At 52.0% G+C, this 17,517-nt stretch overlaps 1 protein-coding gene across 9 annotated transcripts in view; it reads right to left on the bottom strand.

Moving 5' to 3' along the window:
* Positions 1-17,517, bottom strand: part of CORO2A (coronin 2A) — a 105,352-nt gene that overhangs the window by 26,615 nt on the left and 61,220 nt on the right. For all 9 annotated transcript variants that reach the window (XR_009051560.1, XR_009051561.1, XM_057724610.1 and 6 more), the window contains one exon: positions 325-525. Coding sequence is in view for 7 of the 9 variants with exons in the window: in XM_057724610.1 (XP_057580593.1) it covers positions 325-525 (201 nt within the window). In the remaining 2 variants the exon portion in view is untranslated. The remainder of the gene's footprint in view (positions 1-324; positions 526-17,517) is intronic.

Here is a 17,517-nt window from a genome sequence, read left to right as displayed (position 1 = left end):
TCCCCAATGTCTTGTGAGCCCAGCAATATATGAAGAATTAAATGTTATTCAGGAATGAATTACTTTGCTGTGGGGTGGAGGGGAGGTCCTAGGAGTCCTAAACAATTGCTAGAAGCTGAAATCCCAGGAGAGATATACTTTTCCAATGAGGAAACCAAGACTGAAAGGGGCAAAATGACTTATGCATGGTCACACAGCTGGTAACAGGCAGGGCTAGGACTTGAACCCATGTATGGAACCAAAACGGGGGCTCTTTCTACTTTCCCTCTGTCCTGCACTGCCTGCAGAGAGCTACCTGGGCCTGGGCTTAGCAGGCAACCTTACCTGGTGCAACGGGATGACGAGGAAGGCCCCCCCACCAGCACACTCAGTCACGACTGCAATGAAGTGGGGGTTCACAGCGCAGAAATGATTGTCGTGGACGCTGCGGGTGATGGGCACAGAGTCGTAGCAGTTCTCTTTGCTGGCTGGTTTGCCAAAGACATGGCGGAACTTGGAGCTCCGGTACTGGGGGTGCCATGACATCTGTGGGAGACAAATGGGACAGAAGGGGCGTGAGGCTCGCAACCTGACAGTGGGACACATGGAGTCTCACCTTGAGAGGACCTAAGAGGGTGTGACCAGGACAGTGGTCAGTTCTACGAGGACAGTGATGCGCTATGAAGGGGACCCAGGTGCACAGGCTATAATTGTGGCTATTTCTAGGAATCTGGTGAGATGTGCTGAGATGGTGTATAACTACTGCTGGCCTTGTTTGCTTTGACTCTGAACACAAAAAGGCAGAAAAACCAGAGAGAACTCACCCCATTCCGTCCCTAATCATCACCTCACCAAACAGCTCAGCCTCCCCACCCAGCTCAACCCAGCTAAGTGGGTAGCACTATGTCCTCTGGAGCCAGCCTACCCAGGCTCCAATTCCAGCTCTGCGCTTGCCAGCTGGGAGGGCAAATGACTTAACTTCTGAAGTCTCAGTTTCCTCATCTATAAAATGGGGATAAAGAACGTATCTGTCTCATAGACTGGTCATGAGGATTAAATGAGATGATACATTAAGATCCCTTGCTTAACAGTAATAATTACTACCACTATTATCCAGGCATCTTGACCTTCCCTCGCTCCTCATCCGGCCTTGTATTTGTTCACTCAATATTTACTGAGCACCACCGTGTGACTAGGCTCTGTGCCAGGCACTGGGGGTTTGGAGAGAGCAAGCCTAAGCCCAGCCTTACAGGAGTGAAGAGTCTTATGTGTGAGGCTATTAGGGGAGTCTGGGCCACTGGGATCCAGTGTACTATAGGTAATAAATGGAAGTTTGTACATGGCAGTCAGGGAGGACTTCCCAGAGGAAGTGACACGTGAGCTGTGATTTGAAGGATGAGTAGGAGTTGGCCATGTAGGCTGGACAAGGGTGAGCTGTGGGGAAGGTCTCCCAGGCAGATGGAACAGCCTGAGCAAAGGCCCTGCGACAGAAGCCAACGTGGAATGTTTGGGGGAACTACCCGTGGTTTGGTAAGATTAGCAAGGAGGTGCTAAAAAGAAAAACACACATTCACACACACATACACACACATATACATGTAAACTGGATGATGTGAATGAGGAGAACACAAGCTGGAGGCGTGAGCAGGGCTAGAGCAGGAATGGCTTATAAGAGAGTCTAAGGGCTCATTTGTGGCCAAATCACGGTACCATGTGCCCTCCTCTTGGCCCTGCTGCTGCTCAGTTCAAACCCTTTCCCCTCGGTCTCGTCCACCCACTGGGCCCTCCCACCCACGCTCCCCCTGCAGCCACAGGGATTGTTCTGGCTGTATTCCTCTCTCCCCGGCCCCCACCTGAGGTCACCCTTCGATGCTCCCCATTCACTGCTGCCCTGCAGGATCAAGGCCAAACTCAGCTTGGGTCCCCGCCCGTGTTCCAAGACTCACTTTTCCTTGCTCATCTTCTAAATGGCACCTTCCAGATAAAGAAGAGCCCCCGGCTTCCCTGGTACCTGCTCCTGCATCTCCAGTCCTCTGGGCCCTCACCTTTGCCTTTCCCTCTGCTTGACTTGCTCTTCCCAGCGCCAACCCCGCCCCCCCATTGTCTGTACCCATCTCTATCAGTCCAAACCCTCCCGTCCCCACTCCCAGGTAGAGAGCCGACCTGAGTAGAGAGAGCTTGCTCTTCTGTCACTCCTCCCTGTCCTTCGGTCCCCGACACCATCTGCCCTGATTTGGAGTTTGGTGTCAGGTCTCCTCTCCCAGCTTGCAGGTTCCTCAAAGAAAGGCCTGGGGCTGCCCCAGGAATGCCCAGCAGTGCTTTGCCCACCCCAGGCCCCCAGGCACTTCCCGGGGGAAGGCATGTTTGGCGGAGCACCCGTGAAGTCAGGACAAAGCAGGCGCTGGCCCAGCCTGGGTGGCTGGCCCCTGAGGCTCTTCCCTGTGCTCAGGTCAAAGGCACAAAACTATAGACGGTTGACCTCAGGAGGTCACAGTGATCAGGGGCCTGACCCATGAGCCAAGCCCTTTACCCAGCACCAGGCAGCCCATCAGCCTTGTGGGGGCAGGTCTGTCCTGTGAAGCGCTGACATTTCAAGCCTTCTTTTGGGAGCTTTGCCCAAAACCCTGGCTGCATTTGTCAGAGCTACAGGAAGCAGCACAGAACGCAGGGACCGCCTAATGAATGCCCATCCGATCCCAGGAAGTATATAAGAAGCCTTACAGAAATGGAGAGAACACAGACAGAAGGAAATATAAAAGGCCATGGGAAGGAAATGCGGACAAAGGGAGAATGCAGAAACAAAAGAAGATCACCTGGAGTGTAAGGGGAGTCAAGCTACAACTGTGTGCTGCCAGGATCTGCACACAGAGGAGGTGAACCTCGGAGATTTGTGCCTGAGCTTCCTAGTGGTCAATTCGACAAAGGCAAACAGAATCAGAAAGGGATTTACTCAGTGTCTGCGAGATATTGGGTTGGCCAAAACATTCGTCCAGGTTTTTTTGTACCATCATACCAAAAACCCACATGGATGCTTTGGCCAAACCAATAAATGCCAACACTTGCTAAGGAGCAGCACAGCTCTTCTCTGCATTGAGTCCTGAGAGAAATAGGTCTTAAAGATCATCTTAGGAAAGAAGAGCAAGGATAATGATCTCCCTGGGGTCTTGGCAATTAGTGGTAGCTGCCTGGGGCCTGGGCTGGGGGTGGGAAAGTAGGGGGCAAGTCAGCAGGCTCAGCTCCTGGGCCCCCATCCCTGCCTCGCCTTGAGCAGCAGTAGGGGCGGGGTGGGGGCATCTGTGGCTGACGGAGATGCTCACCAGACCCTCCCTTGCTCCCCTCACATCCCAGCCTCCTTGCAGTTAGGCAGCCACTATTAGTCCTAGCCAGCGGATCGTGGGCAGAAGTGACGTGTGCCACTTCCAGGCTGAAGCAAGACCTGCCTGTGACCCTCTATAACTCTTGTCCTTGGCCAGAGGGACGAGGAGGGCACATGTTCCAGATGGTTCAGCTTCCATCATCCTGGGTCCCCAAGGGACTGTGTGAACAGGGCACCTCCCCGCAAATGACTCATGTTGGACATACAGCGTGATGGAGAAATAAACTTGTAGAGCAAAGTCCTAAGAAATAGCGGGGTTATCTGTCACAGAGCAGAGCCCACCTGTCCTACTAACACTGCCCCAGGCAGGCCCAAGCGATGGTAGGCAGGCAATGGCTCCCCGTGCTCGGTGTGGCCAGGGCACAGGGGCCTGCAGGGAAGAGGTGGGCAAGCAGGCAGGACCCAGATCCCCTCAGCAGCCATGTGAAAGAACTTGGACTCTGAGGGCAACGGGAGCTGCTGCAGGGGTTACAGCAGGGGAGGGGAGGACCAGTTTTCACTTGAAGGTGGATTCCTCTGATTGCTGAGGTGAGCGTGAAGGTCGCCTGGGCTGAAGCAGGGCAGATGGGATGGAGAGAATGTGATGTGTTAGTGAAAAACAAGGCGGGGGATAAAGCAGCCTCCGTGCTGTGCCCATGGTGGGCTGTGGGGTGGGGGGACCGGTCATGGATGCTGAAATCAACACGACCTGACCAGCATCAACCGTCCTGGCCCTTCTGGCCACTCCCAGCGCTCTCCCTTCACACCTGGGGGACGGCTCTGGTTCCAGGTTCAGGGTCAGGGGCAGTAAGAGGCCTGGGCAATGACTCTCCTGGAGCTCACAGTCAACTCCTTGGCAGTAACAACTCTTAGTTTGGGTACTTGCTATGTGCCAGGCACCCTTCCAAGTGCTTCCCCTGTATGAGCTTAGATGCTACCCTGCTCCCCGTTACAGATGCAGGGGTTGAGGCCCAGAAGCGAAGTGACCTTCCTGATGCCACACAGCTAGGAGGTGAACCCAGCTCCGTCTCCGGAGCCCTCAGCTCCAGATAATGACAATGAAAGCTCTTTCACACTCACTACACCCTGGATCCTACCTCAGTCCCCAAGGGGAAGTGTCATGACCATTATTGCCCCCACTTCACAGGAAAGGCAAACGAGGCTCAGGAAACCAAGTGGATGGCCTCGGAGTGGGGCGAGGGGGGTTGGCCTCCACTGATGAAGCCAGCCAGCCTCTGAGTGGCGTAAACATCACCCCCCCAACCCCTGTGCCAAACTCCTCTCCCCCATCCCGCCCCGCCTGGCTCCAGCACTTCACCTCTACTGCCAAGGTTCTCCCAGACCTATAGCCATGAGGGAAACTTACAGACGTGGGTGATGGGGCGGCACCAAGCCAGGGCAGCCATTTCTCCCTCTGCCCCGGGTATAGGAGTGGGCATCATATACGTGGCTGAAGTTTGTGCGGACATGTGTGCACTGCCTGCAAGTCTGTGTGTGAACACTGCACGGATCAGGGTGTCCCCATGTGCTCGCGTACCCCTGTGGGTGGGCACACACCTGTGCATCTGTTTGGGTGTTTGTGTCTGTGCATGTACTGCACATGCGGGCATGTGTGTATCAGTGCATGGATGAGTTTAAGGGCTCAGCAATTCAGAGAGCAAGAGTTTTACTTTCCCCACAAGCAGGCACTTGCCTGGAAATGAGGACCATAGCGGGCCCTCAGCACTGCGAGGCCCTCGCCCATGGGCTGGGCTAGAACACGGATCCGGGCCAGGTTTACCCCACGCGACTTGTCCTATCCTGCCTGGTCCCATCCAGCTGGGCCCATATCAAAGCCACCGCAGGCCTCCTTAGGCGCAGCGGGCCAGCCTGCTAGGGCACAAAGCAGGGGGAGGCACCCACTGCCATCTCAAGGGTGCTTAGTGGGCCCGATGCCATGGGATTAGGCTCTTTGGGCTGTGAATTCCCTGCCCTGCGAAAAGATTTAGTCATTGTTGGGTTTAACATTCCACTGAGTTTATTTTATTTTTAATTTATTTTTAATTTTTGGCTCTGCCATGAGGCATGAGGGATCTTAGTTCCCCGACCAGGGATAGAACCCGTGTCCCCTGCAGTGCAAGCGCAATCTTAACCATTGGACCACCAGGGAAGTCCCCATCGAGTTTATTTTTTAATGCCTGACAGTGGAATGGCTCACTGCCTGTCCCATTCCTTACAACTCTCCTGAGGCCTGTTGTTCCCATTTGTTGCAGAGGCAGTGACCTGACCAAGATCATATTAGCAGGAGCAGTGAAGGTGGGAACAGAAGCCAAGAGCTGGTCCAGATGCCCCTCTTCCCACCTCGTGCTCCTCTCCGATGTGTGTGAGAGAGATGGAGGCAGAGACAGGGACCCAGACAGGGACACAGAGACACAGATTTTCCTGACTGGCCCCAAAGGCCTGTCTTCCCAGCCCAGCTCTGAATCACTGCAGAACAAGGGTTAGCTGCAGGGTGGCCGAAACCGAACCCAACCTGGGTGTGGCACAAAGCAGCACGATAGATTATTCACTAATTGTGCTGTTCCTGGCCTCAGGGAGAGAACGACATTACCTGATTTGGTCTTTGAACTGTCAGGGGTGGGGAAGAGCCTGGTGTTCCTGGCTACCATTGCCCCTTAGTGAGTGTGTTTCCACATCTAATATTTGGAATTGTATTTTATTTTTTCCCTTAACACCTGACCTTGTGGTCATTGAGCTGCCCCCAAACAGGTGTCCTGGGAGGGTCTGAACCAACACACTCACCTCAGCTGCAGTCAATAGAGGGAGAATAGAATCACAAGTTTCCTAGCTTTACAAAGTGGAAAAAGATTACCTTAAGAGTAAAGGACTCTGGGACTTCCTACATGGCACAGTGGTTAAGAATCCACCTGCCAATGCAGGGAACATGGGTTCGATCTCGGCTCCAGGAAGATCCCACATGCCACGGAGCAACCAAGCCTGTGAGCCACAAATATTTGAGCCCACGTGCTGCAAATACTGAAGCCTAGAGCCTGTGCTCTGCAACAAGAGAAGCCACTGCAATGAGGAGCCTCCGCAACAAAATGAAGAGTAGCCCCTGCTTGCCGCAACTGGAGAAAGCCCGTGTGAAAGCCCGTGTGCAGCATCGAAGACCCAACACAGCCAATAAATAAATAAATTTATTAAAAAAGAAAGAGTAAAGGACTCTGTATTTGAAGGTGATCTATAAAGACCAAGAATGAATACAATCCGTGCCTAATTGTGGGTGAGTCCCACATCTTGACTCCAATCCTGGGTTGACTATTTATTATCCACCGTAGAGTTTATCTTGAGCTTGGCCTTACCACTAAACTTGACAGGAAAGCTCCTTTTTAATTCACCCTAAATCCTTATGAAGGCCTCTGATCCTCCCGCAGGAGCGGCTGAGGTATCTGGCTCAGGAAGCCAAGGCCTGGTTGAGGTGAAGCCCCCTTGCTGTCAATGCAGGTTTCTGCCTAATGATGGAAGCAAGAAGAGACCTTGTTGCTCTCCACAGAAGTAGGGTGACCAACCGTTCTGGTTTGTCCAGGATGGGGTGTGGGGTGGGTATTCCTGGAATGCAGGACTTTCAGTGCTAAAATCAGGAAAGTCTCAAGCAAACGGAGAAGTTGGTCGCCCTGCTGAAACCGTGCAACTCAGATTGGGATTTGTCCCATGTGCTGGGACTCAAACCTGGACAAACCCAGACTGGGACTTGAACCCACCATCTTTTAACTGAGATCACACACCTGGTCTCAGGACTTAATGAAGCTCAGGTTCTTGATGTCTCATCACAAAAAGAACTCAGACAAAATGATAGGTAAGAAGTGGATCTATTTAGAGAGAAACACACTCCACAGATGGAGTGCGTGCCATCTCAGAAGACACGAGGCCCCGAAATATGAGGGTGGTTATTTTTATGGCTGGGCAATTTCATAGGCTAATGAGGGGAAGATTATTCCAACTATTTTGGGGAAGAGGTGGAGATTTCCAGGAATTGGGCCACACCCACTTTTTGAACTTTGATGGTCGGGCGCTGGTGGGTGTGTCACTTAGCTAATGAATTACAATGAGCTGGTGGGTGTGTCACTTAGCTAATGAATTACAATGAGCTGGTGGGTGTGTCACTTAGCTAATGAATTACAGTGAGCGTATGAGGCTCAAGGTCTACTGAAAGTCGAATCTTCTGCCATCTTGGACCTAGTTGGTCCTCACCAGTTTTCGTCACGTCCTATGGCTATGCCATTCTTTTAAAGGCTGTGCCCTGCCGCCTTCCCTCCTCTGTCACTGCCACCTGTCACAGAGGGCTCCAGAGAACTTTTATCCTATTTACATGCAACAATTCTACTATAAGTCACTAGCAGCCTGGGACTCTGACAACGTGCCTGTGAGAGGGAAGGCTCTAGAACGGATTTCTTAAAGAGCCCAACATCCTGAACCAAAGAACAGAACACCTCAAAGCAGAAAAATCCAAGGTCTGTAAAGTGCTTATTCTGTGCTGGGCTGTGGGCTGGGGGCAGGGGTAAGGAGGCAATTCGGTCACTGTTCTCCACACGCACACACTTCTCAGGGAAATGGCTGGGAGCAGGAAAGGATGAGATGCCACGAGCTTAACCCGGCTGAAGCACAGGGCAGTGGTTTGTAACTCTGAATGCACATCAGAATCACTTAAATCAGGTCACCGGGTAGGGGACCCAGGCACCATCGGCCCAACACGGGAGTCTCTAGTCACACACGGCTTCTAAATTAAAGTCAAAATGAATTAAAATGAATTAAAATGTAAAATTTGGCTCCTCGGTTGCATTAGCAACATTTCAAGTGCTCAACAGCCGCACATGGCTACTGGATACCCAAACAAACAGTGTAATTATAGAACATGTCCACTGTGCCTGTGCGACCTTGGCCAGTTACTTAATGTGTCTATTTCCTCACCAGTAAAATCAGGCATAATAACAAATAATAGCTAACGCATTGCTCACTAGATGTGAAGTATGTTCCAGGTACTAACTCGACCCTCAAAGCAACCCGGTATGTATAGTTGTTAGAGAACCATTGACGGAAACTGCCCGCCCTGGCCAGGTATGATAATGACCACTCGCAAGAGTTATTTCACAACAGGAGGTCCCAGTAAGGAACATGGAACTAACAAGCTACCACCAGACACAAGAATTCAGGAGGGGCCAAAAGGAGGGAGCAGACACCGGCCTATGCTATATCCTGCCAACCTCCCAGAAACCCTCGCGCTGGCATCCATCTTGGCTGAGAGGTGCTCCCGCCACCAGGAAGGACCCCGAGTCAGGTCAAATATGGGCACAGGTGAGATGATTGGCCAGAGACAACCTGGAAACTAGCCTCATTACCATAAAACCTGAGACTGCGAGCCGCGTGGCAGAGCAGTTCTCCTGGGTTCCCTCACCGCACTGCTCTCTGCAACGGGCACCCCTTTCCAATCACGTCTTTTGCCTTTTCAGCCCGTGTGTCTCCTCAGACAATTCTTTTCTGAGTGTTACGCAAAGCCCACTCTCAGGCCCTGGAAGGGGTCCCCCTCTTCATGCAACATTATCATCCCATTTTTACAAACTTATCTGGGGCACAGGTAGGTTAAGTAACATGCCCAAAATCACACAGCAAGTAGATGGCTAAGCTGGAATCCAGAACCGAGCTGTTTAGTCCTGGGTCTACACTCTCCCACAGGGCTGCCCTGAAAATTAGATGAGATAATCCACACAGTACATGGAGCAACGCCAGAGCACACTCAGTCCTCAACGTACGTTTGCTGTGAAGACCATTGTGGTCCCAAAGTTTATAGGACATTAAGATTTGATTTGGAAGGAGAAGCCGGGATGAAGTGAGACAGTAGCACTTACATATATACACTACCAAACGTACAATAGATAGCTAGTGGGAAGCTGCTGCATAACACAGGGAGATCAACTCGATAATGGGTGATGCCTTAGAGGGCTGGGATAGGGAGGGTGGGAAGGAGTCGTGGGAGGGAGGGGATATGGGGATATATTTATAAATACAGCTGACTCACTTTGTTGTATAGCAAAAACTGGCACAACAGTGTAAAGCAATTATATTCCAATAAAGAGCTTAAAAAATATTTGATTTGGTGCATGACAGGTAGGTGCTGAGGGCCCAACATTTCGGGGATGTGAGTAAAAATTCTACACCGGAAAGTGCAAAGCAGCCCACTAGGTGCAGAGTCCCGACGGTGCTCACCACATTGATGAGACACATGAAAAGCTAACAATCCCTGCGGATCCAGAAGAACCTGGAGAGGAGAGGCATTTATTGGTGCTTATCTCTGGCGGGGCTGTCCAGAGCACAAAAGCCTGCAGCCTTCTAGACCTTCCCTTAGTTCCAAAGGGCAGATTCAAGGAGTTACTAATCAGGGAGATGAAGGAATGCAGAAACAAAGCAAAAGCAGTCAAACAATAGTGCAGCAATAAAGCAGAGTTCTGCTTCCTCCTCAAGGGATGTAAGGGATATACGTAACATATCTTTGAGCTCTTCTACTGGAACTAACATATCTTTGAGCTCTTCTACCGGAACTAAGGCCCCCACCTAGATGAATGATGGTAACTTCAGGCTGAGCAGGAGATTCCTGGAACACCACCCTACTAACCCACCACCGACCAATCAGAAGAAAGTCACACACCCTGCAGCCCTCACCCCAAATTTTGCCTATAAAAACTCTTTCCTGAACACCATTGGGGAGCGTGGGTCTTTTGAGCACAAGCCACCCATTCTCCTTGCTTGGCCCTGCGATAAACCTTTCTCGGCCCCAAACTCTAACATTTCGGTTTGTTTAGCCTCAGCACGCGTCGGGCACACAGACTTGGGTTTGGCAGCAGAGGCCAGACGCCTAGCTCAGCCCTGTGCTGAGGGGGGTGTGAGTGGGAGTGCAGGCGAGAGGCGGAAGGGCATAGGAAGCCCTTTGGTTCTCTCCATGGGCACACCGCAGGCAGGAAAGCAGAATGCTGCTGCCTGGGAACCGCCCCCACCCACCCCCCGCCACCGCCCACCAGGCCTCAGCTGCCCAAGCCCCACCAGCAGTGGCGGCTGGGGCACCGGGCAGCCAGCATGTAATCACAATCCTGTTCCCAGATTCTCTCTGCCTCGAGTACCCTCCTGCCTCTGCCTTTATCACCCCTCCTCCAGCTCTACAGTCCTTCTGGTCCAGCACAGATGCCTCCCCGCAGGCCCACAGGAAATACAGATTGAGTCAGAGAGAGAGCCAAGAAAATGCCTCTTTCCTCCTGATGAGATTAGGCCTGAAGGAGCGCCTCCTGACATCTGACGCTGCCCAGAGCCAGGTCCCTGGGGCCCGAGGAGGAGCAGGGCATCTCCTGAGATGACCTGGCCTCCCCTGCCCCATGGCGCCCTTGCCCTTGACCCTTTGCTCAAGCTGTGCGAGGCCTGGCCAGCCTTTTCTCTCAGTGACTCTGCTTCTCCTCCGCCCCAGCCCAGGCCTCTTACCCTGCCCCCACCCTGACTCTGTCATTTCCCTGAAGACACCCCTCACCCTAGGTGCCCTCTGTCCTCAGGATAAAGCCCTCTGCTGGACTTGGGTTTTGGGGCCCCTGAACATTCCCTGATGGCCTTCCCCTCATCTCCACACACCTGCCCTTTGAGCCACACTGGTTTATCTGCTCTCCCCTCAAAGCGTCAGCTTTCCCAGACACCCCATCTTTGCTCACACCTCTTCTCTCTGCCCAGGGCCAAGTCAGCCCAGGCAAGTGCAAGGCTGGCACTTAGCTGGGTTCCTAGGTGCCCCCTCCTCTCATTCCTTCTTCCTGGGCCCGGCTCCAATAGAACCTCCTCCAAGAGGCCTCCCAAGCTCCAAGGCTTGCATGGTCTCTCTAGCTTACGAGGTCCCCCATGCGGATACAGAGGGAAGGGAAAGAGGAGGCACCCGGTTCAAATCCTGGACCCTCATCTGTCTCTGGGCCCCAGCATCCTCATCTGTAAAAGAGCACCCTCGTATCTACCTCATGGGCCCTTGTCAGAGATAGATGAGGTAACAGATGTAAAATGCCTTGCACATGTCTGGGACTGTCACTGAACACAAGTTCATGTGCCCCACGCACAGTGAGGCTAAACCAAGCGGAATGCTGGAGTCTGGAGCAGAGAAAGGTTTACTGCAGCCAAGCAAGGCGGCTCACGCTCAAGAACCCCGAACTCCCCAAATGTTTTGGCGGGGGAGTTTTTATTGGCAAAATTTGGGGTGAGGGCTGCAGGGTGTGTGACTTTCTTCTGATTGGCTGGTGGTGAGGTAACAGGGTGCTGCTCCGGAATCTTGTGCTCAGCCGGAAGTTGCCATCCTCCACCTGGGTGGGGGCCTTAATTCCCCAGAAGAGCCCAAAGAGATTGTCATGTATATGCCTGGAGGAGGAACGAGGATCCTGCTTTAATCGCTGCACTATAGTTTCTTTCTTTTTTTTTTTTTTAAATGAATTTATTTATTTAATGGCTGTGTTGGGTGTTCACTGCTGCGTGTGGGCTTTCTCTAGTTGCGGCAAGTGGGGGCTACTCTTTGTTGCGGTGCATGGACTTCTCATTGCAGTGGCTTCTCTCGATGCGGCGCATACGCTCTAAGCACACAGGCTTCAGTAGTTGTAGCATGCAGGCTCAGTAGTTGTGGCTCATTGGCTTAGCTGGCTCCGCAGCATGTGGGATCTTCCCAGACCAGGGTTTGAATCTGTGTCCCCTGCACTAGCAGACGGATTCTTAACCACTGTGCCACCAGGGAAGTCCCTGCAATTATAGTTTCTTGATTGTCCCTCCTTTGTTTTAGCATTCCCTGTATCCCTGATGACTGGCTTTTTGAATCTGCCCTTTGGTACTCAGGGAAGGTCTAGGAGGCTGAAGCCTTTATCCTGCAAATAAGAAATGGGGGACCCGGAAAAGCTCTTGTGCCCAGAAGGGCCCCACAGGGTCCTGCTTTGCTGCAGTACTAAGTAGAAGCTCAGTACTAAGTAGAAGCTCCCTTCCCTTCCTCCTGTCCTGCTCCCTGTGTTTCTTCCTTCTTTCCACTAACCATCCTTCCATCCATCCATCCATCCATCCATCCATCCATCCATCCATCCATCCAACCATCTATCCATCCATCCATCCATCCATCCATCCATCCATCCATCCATCCATCCAACCATCTATCCATCCATCCATCCATCCATCCATCCATCCATCCATCCATCCATCCATCCATCCATCCATCCATCCGACTGTCAACCCCAAATGGTCCTCTCCCTTCAGCCTTGCCCACCCACAGGCCAGACTCCACAGGCAGGCACCCAGGGAAAGACTGACTTGCCTCCTGGATTAAGCTTTCACTCACTCCGCCGGCCTTTCCTGAACACCCCTTCTGGGTACTAGGAGCTGGGGACTGGGCCTGTCACTTCCATAGCAGGCTTGCTGGTCAGGTTCGAGAGTCCTAATTCTGATGCCAATTTGCCACATGACCTTGGGCAAATCTTGTCCCCTCTCGGGTTTTGTTTGTCCAACCATGAAATGATAATGCCTCTGCCCTACCCACCTGTTAGGACAACTCACTGAGGCTCCACAGCCCACATGAGCCAGACCCCCGGGCCGTGAGGGCAGTGGGACTGCCTGTCTGGCAGCTGCCCCAGTCCTCCTCAGAGCCGTTCCTGCCTTGACCCTCCGGGGACACAGAGCAGGCCTTCTTCCTGTTTATTCCCCCTGACCAGGCCCTGACCAAAACTCTACAAAGATTTATTGCCCCACAATTTCCTTATCTGGGAGTTTCGAGAGACAAGGGTCACGGAGATTTTTTAAAGATGCCTCCCAGAGGTTGAAAGTCTGGCAGCTCCACTTCCTGCTTACCGTCCATTCTCTGGCAGAGCTTCTGGACCTGTCTTTGGACAGAGAGGGCCACTGAGAACCAGAGAGGGAAGGTGTCTTGTTCAGAGCCCCACAGTGATCCTGGGGTAGGCCTGAAGCCCTGCAGCCCTGCCCCGGGATGGGCACCTGGCCAGGGGGCCTGAATTCTGTCGTCAGTGGACCCACAAATCAGCTCTCACCCTGCCCTGCTGCAGGGACCTGGGGCCCAGAGTGGGCCCAGGCAGCATCACTGGGACCCTCTCTGAGTCTGGCCTGTGTTGGGCAGCTATGGGGCAGAGGCAGGAACGATCCTTACCCACCAGGAGCCCAGACTGATGGGAAAGGCCCGCAAGCTCAATTCAGGGCAGCAGGGAGACTGAAACCCGGTACGTGGGTGAGGGCTGCCAGAAGGCTGTGTCTGAGCTAAGCCTTCCAGGCCGAGCAGAGTGAGCCCAGCACAGGGCAGGGACGGCACTGCAGGGAAGGCTCTGCGCTGAGCTGTGCGGTGGGGGGTGGGCAGGCAAAGGCATACCCAGGGAACCTAAGGGTCCAGTTCAGCTGGGGCCTGTGCAAATGCAGAGGAGCAACGAGGTCTGCAGCTGGAATAGTGCCCAGGCAAGGTTCTGATCACCAGCTGAGCTGGCATTTAAGGGACACCAGGAAGGAGGTGTCAAAGTCTGTAACCAGGGTGTGACACCAGGAGGGAGGTGTCAAAGTCTGTAACCAGGGTGTGACCTGTCAGGGCTGAGGTGGATTTAGCCTCTGCCATTAGGGCGGGCAAGTATTTTCTCTCCTCAATGGTGGGCTGTGTCTAAGGAAGAGATAAGTGGCTTCCTTTCATGCCCAGCTTCAGTCTGCTGGAGGGGCTGCGGAGCATGGTGAGGGGGGAGGAGGAGGATTCTGAGGCCTTCCTTGTCTGGACTCAGGAGGAATGGAGCCTGACTGATCAGGGAAGAGCTGGTGGATGGCTGACCAGGAGTCAAGGCCTGAGCTCCCTCCACAGATCTAAGCTCTTTGAGAGAGACACGAGCCAGGAAGCCTGGCCTCGAGGCCCATTCCTGGGCCACTTCTCAGCAGCTAGGGTTTTAGATCAGAAAAGAGCTTCCTTTCATCATTCAACCCATTTCCTTGTGGGAAGAGTCCCCAGGTATGACTGAGGGCTGCCTGGTCCTGCCTGAGCCTGGGCAGCCCAACCCTCCATTTCCTGGCCCAGCCACACAGGAGGGTAATGGGAACTTCCTACCTGCTTCTCCCCCACCTGCATATCAACCTGGAAACAAATGCCGCTGCACAGCCTTAATCAATTCCCCAGGCAGTGTCTGCAACAGATGCCAGGAGAGGATGGTGAGGACTTCTCTCCATTTCCAGCCTCCCTGGGCGCTGCCCACATCTGTTTAGGCTGGGCCTGCAGGCCAGGGAGGGCAGGAGGAGGACAAAGAGTACAGGAAAGATGTCGGCACCCTGGGCTGAAGAGGCACTTCTGCCCTGAGACTGACTGCCAGGACCGGTGACAGTATCTCATTTACTTTTTGCAAGAATCTCTCCAACGGTGGGTCTCAAACTTGAGAGCACATTAGGGTCCCCTGGAAGGCTGATTAGTACCCAGACTGTTGGGCCCATCCTAAAGTTTCTAATTCAGCAAGTCCGGGGTGGATCTTGAGAATTCTGCATTTCTAGCAAGTTCCCAGGTGGCGCTGATGCAGCTGGTCCAGGGACTGCTCTGAGAACCAGCACTCCACAGCCCCGCTGTATGATTTACAAAGTCCTTCCCGTTCACTGTTTACTTTGCTCCCCACAACCGCCTTGGGGTGGGGAGAACTATCCCCACTTCCTGATGTAGCAAGCTGCACTCAGCTCGGAGCGATGGAGGCACTTTCCTGAGGTTACACAACTAGTGGGAACCTGACCCCCCAAGTCTCTCACCATCTGAATAGCAGGCATTGAGGGCAGGTGGTCAAGACACAGGCTTCAGAGTCAGGGACCTACCTATCAACCCAACTCAGCTTCCCTAAGTCTTGGCACCACATGGCACCTACCTCTGGCCGGGCTGCTGTGAGATGAGGCATAGGGGAACAGAGCCTCTAGCCTTGGCACACGGTGAGTCCTCAACAAACCAGAGGGCCCAGACAAGAGCCAGGGAGGGTAGTGGGAAAGATACTAAATCCCTCTGTGCCTCAGTCTCCTTATCTGTAGACTAGGGTCAATAACAGAAACTACCTTAGAGGGGAATCATAAGGATTCCATACATTTATCTATTTATGTTGCCTTAGAGCAGTGCCTGGCATGGGGCAAGCTGTGTGTTAGTGTCCTATGTGTGGTCCCTTTCCTAAGCATAATATTTTAGCACTGAATGCACATTTTTCATCCATACATGTAAGCAAACCATTAAAGTATAGAGCAGGCTACGCTGAAGTCAAAATTTTAAAATTATGGAGGTTTTATACGTATATAAATCATGGCGGTGATGATTGCACGACGGTGTGAATGTGCTTCATGCCACAGAATGATACACTTAAAAATGGTTAAAATGATAAATTTTATGTTTTGTACATTTTACCACAATAAAAAAAAGAAAAAAGAAACAGCAGCACCAAGCTAGATCAGCGCCCAGCTCTCCTGCACTCCTTCACTGGGCTCTATCTCTGCTTCCATGATGGTTTCCCCAGGGAGCACCTGCTTCTTTTAACCCTCCCTGACCCCTGGCCTTAGAGTCGGTCCTTGACGTGACTTCAGGAGGTGGGGGCAGGTTGGTTCCCCCCGCACCCTTTTTCTCATGGCTAGTCAGGGCCTTCTCTGCCTAGGCCTCGTGCAGACGGGGCCCTGCAGGGTGACGAGCCCCACCACTCCTCCAGGCACCTTCAGGATGGCCTCGACCTTCTCCCTGGCAGAGCGTGGCTTTTCCCATCAACTTGCCTCTGGCTTGCTTGCCCTCTCTATAGAGCTGGCTTTGCTCCTTGTGGTGAAGGAAGGGACCCCTTAAGGGAGCAGTGCCCTCAATAACCAGCATGTACTCCTACCAGGCTTCAGCTGGGAGCCCTGCTCTGTAGAGGGATGCTTCACAGATATTCTGAGATCAGGGGTCCGGCTCCATTCTGCTCTGCCCTTGTTGGCTGTGTGACCCTGCTCAAGTCATCGTCCCTCTCTGGGCCCCTGGGCTCCATCCATAAAATGGGAATGTGCATCCCTGCCTGAAACCCTCCTGAGGCTTTGGGAGGCTCTGAAGGGAGGATGGAGGCAAAGGCTCTTTCTTTCTTTATTACACAGAGGCCACTCGAGATCAGCATGACAAGAGGCAGCATAGCAGTGGTTACAGACATAGTGGGGAGCCTGCCTGCTGGGCTCAAACATTGACTCCATCTCATACCAGCCGGAAAAACTTGGACAGGTTACTCAGCCTCTCTAGACCTCAGGTTTTCCATCTACAAAATGGAGTGGTAATAGTAAATGAGTTCATATCTGACAAGCACTTACAACACTGCCTGGCACATGGTAAATGCAAGATAAATTCAAAATAAGTAACGACAGCAACAACACAGGATAGACCTAGAGAGCACTATGCTTAGTGAAATAAGCCAGACTGAGAAAGGCAAATACTCTATGTTATCACCTGTATGTAGAATCTAATAAAACAAACAAATGTATATAACAAAATAGAAACAGCCTCACAGTCATAGAGAACAAACTAGCAGTTACCAGTGGGGAGAGGGAAGCGGGGAGGGGTGATATGGGATTAAGAGAGACAAACTACTATCTATAAAATAAATAAGCATCAAGGATATATTGTACAGCACAGGGAAATATAGCCAATATTTTGTAATAACTTTAAATGGAGTATAACCTATAAAAATATTGAATCACTATGTTGTACACCTGAAACTAATAAAATATTGTAATCAACTATACTTCAATAAAAAAATTAAATAATTAAAAAATAAGTAGTAATGGTAACTTCTACTGACTACTCACTATGAAGAGGCACAGTTTTAAACTGTTTACCTTTTTTAATGGATTGAAATGAATATTTAGCAAAAATGAATAAGGACTTTGAACAGGGCTTATAAATTAAACCAGAAGCACAAAGTGCCCATGTTCCTTTTCAAAGAGGCGACACCTAAAGATCTAAAGATTCAGGGGTGGGAGGGGCCCTCTGTGCCGCGAGGCATGAAAATCCCCTTAACTGGATGAAAACAGAGGAAGCCTTGTGCCCCTCCCCCACCCCTCAGTGCCAATTTAGACTCTAAAGCTCTAATTCTTGTCTAATCTAATTCTTAGCCAGACCCACTCACCCCCTCTCTCAAATGATCTTATTACATCTGGGG

Source organism: Hippopotamus amphibius, chromosome 2, assembly GCF_030028045.1.
Source record: "Hippopotamus amphibius kiboko isolate mHipAmp2 chromosome 2, mHipAmp2.hap2, whole genome shotgun sequence".
NCBI lineage: Eukaryota > Metazoa > Chordata > Mammalia > Artiodactyla > Hippopotamidae > Hippopotamus > Hippopotamus amphibius.
This window is presented reverse-complemented; position numbering and strand designations above follow the sequence as displayed.